A 6700-nucleotide genomic window follows, 5' to 3' on the forward strand; every position below is an offset into this window, starting at 1 on the left:
TTGGCCAGTTTTTGCAGAGAAACATGAGGGACAAACATGACGATACTTTCGAGTTTTTGCTGAGCAGGCAGCGAAGGCTGACGCTGCTGGCAGAAGGAAGGCAGGTACCACGAGTGGTATATAATGGAAGCGTTGCTAAACTGATAAAAGCTGAGCAATGAAAAACTTAGAAGTGAAGACCAATACTTTCGTAGTTAATGTTTCCATACAAAGAAATTTTTAGTTTTGTACAAAGAATCCCCTTGTCAGTATTCAGCATCTGTTAAAATCTTCACTTTTTCTCTTGGTTCCCTTCCTTGTTGAAATGAATTATGTGATGTCAGTTTATTCTCTGGTGAATAATATTTACCACATGTGACAACGTCTGCTTAGAAAAGGACTGTATCCAGGGTAACTTGTTTTAGCTCCAGAGGACTATGGTCCCTCCGAGTCAGGAAGGAGGTTGTAATTGATGAGGAAAAAAAAAGAAAAATCGTATAATGTACAATAGGAGCCTGTGTTCAGCATGCCGTGTTCATACAGGGTCCAGCAGGGGCTGTCTGTATCTCCTTCACACTAATGAGTACATTGCATTCAATAGGGAGAAAAAAAAATATTTATTTTTGTTTTAGTTCAGCATCTCCTTTCATTTCATGATCTCTCTTTTACGGATACCAGTTAATAAATAATTAAAAAAAAATAAAAAAAACAAACCACCAATACCTATATGAGATAATTACAATGAGACACTTGAAAAATAAAGTTAATTTCTCTGGGCCGCGTATTACGCCTGTGTCAGGGCTAGGAGCAGCCCAGCATCGTGTCTGTGTTTCCTCTCTCCATCCCACAGCCGCAACTGGTCCCTGGCACCCTCCCTCCCGGCCACGCGTTCAGCATTGGCTCATAAGCTCGTTACCTGAATACCAGCCTGACTTTCCTATCGACCTGAATACTCTGACCTGGAAATTGCTTTTATTCCCTAATCGCAGGGAAAACATGCGACTCCACTGTCAATTACTGTGAGTGCAACCCCTGTTTCAACGGTGGATCCTGCCAAAGCGGGGTGGAGGGGTATTACTGCCACTGTCCCTTCGGTGAGTACGCTTCTCTCTGCTCGATCTTCCCTTTCCCTATTAATATTTCTCAAATCGCTATTTATTTTTACCTGCATAAAACTGATGGGTGTGCGTATGGATCCCGGTCCGTGGGCAGGTGTTGGTCATCTCCTGGCCCCGTCCTCTCTGTTTTTCCCCAGCTGCGATAGGGAGAAGCCGATATTTCTGCCAGCATGGCAGGAGATGGGAGCACGTGGCAGTGTGGGGGTCGCTGTGGCTGCTGGGGGGGGGCACACCGAGGGCTCAGAGCAGTGCTTGCTTTCCTGCCTAATAACAGACACTTTTAGGAGAGCTGACGAGTAAGACCGCTGTAACTAACGTCAGTATTCTTGTGTCCTACGCACTTGCAAAGTGCAAGGAAGTCGTCATAATGTTAAACTAGAAAAAGGGACTTTGGGATGATATTGAGCGGAGAGGGCTTGGTATTCTTTTGAGAAATTTGCATGATTTGTCAGAATATCTGTAAAGCAAGAATTAGAGAGCACCCACATTTTTCTGCAAGTGAGGAGCACAACATCAGATATTGGCACTTTTGTATTTAGTAGATTTGATTAAGAGAACCTGGCCGAATCAAAGCAGCTTTGTTAGCCCACACCAGTACTTGCCCATTCAATTTATTGTGTGTTAATAAAGATCTGAGTTCCAAAACCAGAGTACTGTTCTGAGAATCAGAGAAGCATATTTGGCAGTACTGCCAAAATAGTTTAATAATTATTAGAATTTAACTATCCCAGATTTGGTTTGTGGAATGAACCCAATAAAGACATAAAACAACACAGATATTTTAAGGTATCATGATATAATTGCAGCAAGATTGGTTCTGAATGCAGATTAATCCAGGATTGTCATTGTTCATTGTTGTGGTTTAACCCCAGCCGGCAACGAAGCCCCACACAGCCGCTCGCGCACTCCCCCCCTGCTGGGATGGGGGAGAGAAAATCAGAAGGGTAAGAAAACTCCTGGGTTGGGATAAAGACAGTTTAATAGGGAAAGCAAAAGCTGCGCACACAAGCAAAGCAAGACAAGGAATTCATTCACTCCTTCCCATGGGCAGGCAGGTGTTCAGCCATCTCCAGGAAAGCAGGGCTCCATCACGCGGAACGGTGACTTGGGAAGACAAACGCCATCACTCCGAACGTCCCCCCCTTCCTCCTTCTTCCCCCAGCTTTATATGCTGAGCATGACGCCACATGGTGTGGGATATCCCTTGGGTCAGTTGGGGTCAGCTGTCCTGGCTGTGCCCCCTCCCAACTTCTTGTGCACCCCCAGCCTGCTCGCTGGTGGGGTGGGATGAGGAGCAGAAAAGGCCTTGACTCTGTGTCAGCACTGCTCAGCAGTAACGAAAACATCCCTGTGTTACCAACACTGTTTCCAGCACAAATCCAAAACGCAGCCCCGTACTAGTGTCTATGAAGAAAATTAACTCTATTCCAGCCAAAACCAGCACATTCATACAGAAAAGCATGAAAGTAAATGCAACAGATTAATCACAAAACAGATAAACCTGAGAAATCTACAATGTTTTAAGGCTGCTGAAAACCCTCACACAAAAGTATGGTTCTCAGTACACATTTGTAACTACCTCTGAATACGGTTTTCTACTCACATGTGGAATAACTTCTTTATTCTGTTTTATTTCCTTTGTTTTATGTTTCCTCAGAGTTTATTCATTTCCTATATGGTCATAGCCCATTGTAAATGTAACTAATATTCATAAATTAGGTAAGTTTTTTCTCATTGTCGCTGCAGTAAAAAAAATCAAGGGAAACTATGTGACAGAGATCTGAAAAGAAATGTGTAGAGTGCATGAAAATATTCAGATCAATAAAACACGAGAAGGCGTAATGTTTTAATCACACATATGCTTATATCATAAGTATAAAAAATGAACCACCAATTGAGAAAGAGTTCAGATAACAGCTATAAAGAGAAAAATAAGCTCAAGTTGCAAATTTATTTCCATAACTGGATTAACAAATTCCTGATGATAATTAACAACCATATTTGACATAGCTGTCAAACTCGCTTTTTTTCCCCTAAAGAAACCACAGAGCTCAATGAAATGTACTTTGTTTTTCAATAGGTGTAACTGTCATTTGTAACTCAATTTTTAAGTTTAAATATATATACGTCAACACCCGCCTGTGGGTAACAGGATTCTTCTGTTCAAGTTGCATATTTTTAATCACGCATTAGAGGTTTCTTAAAGAGCCAGTGTATCATAGCCATACCTAGAGCACATCAGTACTTTGTTTCGGGGAGAACGCTCAGCGAGGCGAAAAACTATCTGATACCAGATATTACTTTTCATTTTGCAGGTGTTTTTGGGAATCATTGTGAACTGAACAGTTACGGATTTGAAGAGTTGTCATATATGGAGTTTCCCAGTATGGATCCAAACAATAATTACATCTATATAAAGTTTGCCACTATAAAAAGTAATGCCTTAATGTTGTATAACTACGATAACCAAACGGGAGAGCGGGCAGAATTTCTGGCCCTGGAAATAGCAGAAGAGAGGCTGAGATTCTCCTACAATCTCGGCAGTGGCACATACAAGCTTACCACAACTAAGAAGGTGTCCGATGGACAATTTCACACAGTTATTGCCCGGAGGGCTGGAATGGTAAGAAATGTTAAAATGAGAATTTAAGACAAGTTCAGCCACTTGGGCTTCCACGTGAACTCAGAGGAACATAAAATTAGTAACGTTGCATTTGCTAGCAGAACCTCCAACTTTGGAAAAAACCTCCCTCATTTCTGTCTTACTCCAGCTGACTCGAAGACCTATAATGGTTTGTTTAGTATGATGATGATAAAGAGAAATTAAAAAAACATGTGCAATGCCCTGTACTCTAAATGTGAAAAATGAGAACCAGGAATAATTAATGAAATAAATTACTACACATGAGGCTAATTAACTGATGCAGATTACAGGGATGATTATCAGGGAAGGCTAATTAACCATAGTAACTACAAAAAGCCTCAAAACAATTTTTCTCAACGTTTGGAAAATAGAAGCAGACAAAATTCCAGGTGTCCGTGACCTCCTTGAGCTGGTTCAGAGATATTACCCATCTCATAAGACTGGAAGCCTGTTTTTCCTCTGTAGCATACATGTAAAAATTTCAAAGGTGCTACACTGAGAATGTTTTTTGGTGGGGAAGGAGGGGAGTTACTTTTCTTTTTGTCCCCCAGAAAGCATCTGAGGGGAGGAATTCTGCCAAAAACTGGGCTGGGACAACTGATTGCCATATGCCTGGTACTCTGACCCCTCTCCTGCCTTCGTTTTTTTTCCAGTAAATGTTTTCTATTCCTCTTCTCTCATTTTTTAATAATATTTCCAAAGCAGAACGTAAACCAAATGCTCTTTGAGTTCAAGCCAAGCTTTTTGACTCCACAGTGTTTGAGTTAGAAATGAAACCAAATCTATTTGCCATCCATAATCAGTAACTATTGCCCAACAGCTCCCTTCTCAGGCAGAAATGGCCAGCATACGTGGAATCTCATATTCTTCCCATGTTTGAAATTAAAGTCATATAAGAATAATATATGGTTGGGACTCCACATTTTGTTTTATATATTTCAAGCCAGAAGTGATGTAGGGAATAAAAGAATAAACTGTTCTACCCAGTGTGGCTCCCCCTGTGTCCTTGTAGAGATTTCCCATCACAAACTGCCGCAGAAGGCAGTGCTGCTGAGATACAGCCCTTTTATATTTTTAAGCTGCTCTGTTGGGAGCGCCCTGCTGAAGAGCTTCAGTCTGGGGTGAGACGTCCATAGGCACAAATGTCCCGAGAGCAGCAAAGGGATGTACTACCTTGTGGTCTGGCGTTCTTTGTAGGACCAGGGTTGTCTCCTGACCGTCCTAAATGGCGCTTTTTTCTTCTCTCTTAGAGAGTCTTGAGCCTGAAACTGCATTTCAGTTGCACAGTGCAAGACCTGATTTCTCCATTTATTGAAGGGGGGATGGTTAGTCTTCAGCTGGATTTGCAAATCCAATTTGTGTGTGTTTGGAGGAGTTATACATCCAAATAAGATGAAGGATAATTGTGACGTTGAGTAATGACTTTGTTTTAACGTGCCTTAATATCAGACACTTAATAATTTGCACCGCAGTTTCCAAATGGCGAAGCCCAAAGGTGCACCTAAATCTTGAAAGGCACCAGATTCCATTTTAGCAACTAAACTAGAATGATATTTCAATGAGATTTAAATGGCTAAGTATAGGAGCACACATTAAAAATTGCAACAAATAAATGAAATACACTTAAGAAAAAAAAAGAGCAGGAAGATGTTTTACTTGTAGATATGCCAGAGGGCTAGACTATAGAAGAAGAGATAACATAAAAAGGATTATTTACAGAAAATTTCAGTTATGAAATTTCAGCTTCAGGCTGAAAGGAAACATTTAACACAACCTATACCTTTGTGTGATTTTTTTTTTTTTTTTTTATGTTTAAACCTTCTCAGAAACGTCAGCTATTTACAAACACAGTTATGTGAAAAGAATCGCCTTTATCTTAGATATTTCTGCTGCAGGAAAAATGTCTCCCAGGTGTCCCAAAGTGTATAAAATAGTCCCCCTTCAGGATTCCAAATCTGTCATTTCCTACAGCACAGTGGGATTTTATCGGAAACTGGTAAAATCATTAAGTTGTCAGTCCTGAGCTATTGCAGAGTGACAGGATAGAAAGTCTCATAATGCGGCAAGGTAACCGTAGAGTAATGCTTAAGTAACAAGCAGGAACATTTGACTAACATTAAAAAATAAATTGTATGAACTCTGGTCCAAGTAAAATATATTCTCAAATATCTAGCCCTTCAGCTGGGGTTGTAGCTTGGCTTTCACAGCACATAGCGATGTAAGTTAGGGAGATTACACTGATTGAGCTAAGAACAAAAAACTCATTTCATTTTTTGTTGCTGATATTCAGAAGGAAAATATGTATGTGTGTGATGGCATACAGACCAGCCAGCTTATTATTCTTTCTGTGAATTGTTGCATTTATACAGGGCATATAATCTGCTTTGGAACTGCAGACTGACGTTTCTCAGGAGAAGCAGTTTGCTCATTATGTATGGAAAGAAATTCAAGATAAGCTTTCATTAAAAATAGCAAATTGAACAATTTAGGCGTACTGTAGGGCATGATTTAGGGCTAAGAGCTATGAATTCATTTGGTCCATACAATGCTGGTCACAGTAGGTATTTGGAAATAACATGGACAACCCATGGGGATTTCAACGGGACGTTGTTAGTGAACTTAGTTGCAGGCAGGAAGAAAAGTCATTGCAGAGTAATGACGTACTGATAGCTATTGCTGTTTGCTCAACTCCTGTAGAGTAATCTAAATCAAAATATAAACCAAGGCATTTTTAAAAGTGACGTTTGATTTAAGTTTTGCCGTAGAACTGTACCACACATCTAGTTGAAACATGAGAAGCTGATATGTACAATTTGGAGATTATGTTTATTTTTCTGAAAATTTGTTTTAAGGAATAACTAACCTTCAGGGGGTTTTTTGCAACGCATCTGCTATTAATAAATCGCTGTCGGGAAAATTCTTTGCTAAATAAGGAATAAAATAAAATCTCCTTTTTAAA

The 6700-nt window shown here is 40.1% G+C and overlaps 1 protein-coding gene across 1 annotated transcript in view; it reads left to right on the plus strand.

The window, feature by feature from the left end:
- Window positions 1-6700, plus strand: part of FAT4 (FAT atypical cadherin 4) — a 161550-nt gene that overhangs the window by 138782 nt on the left and 16068 nt on the right. Inside the window, 2 exon segments of the mRNA XM_009334958.1 lie at window positions 969-1073; window positions 3413-3720. Coding sequence (XP_009333233.1) covers window positions 969-1073; window positions 3413-3720 — 413 coding nt within the window.

Source organism: Pygoscelis adeliae, unplaced genomic scaffold (genome assembly GCF_000699105.1).
Source record: "Pygoscelis adeliae isolate BGI_AS28 unplaced genomic scaffold, ASM69910v1 Scaffold31, whole genome shotgun sequence".
Lineage (NCBI taxonomy): Eukaryota > Metazoa > Chordata > Aves > Sphenisciformes > Spheniscidae > Pygoscelis > Pygoscelis adeliae.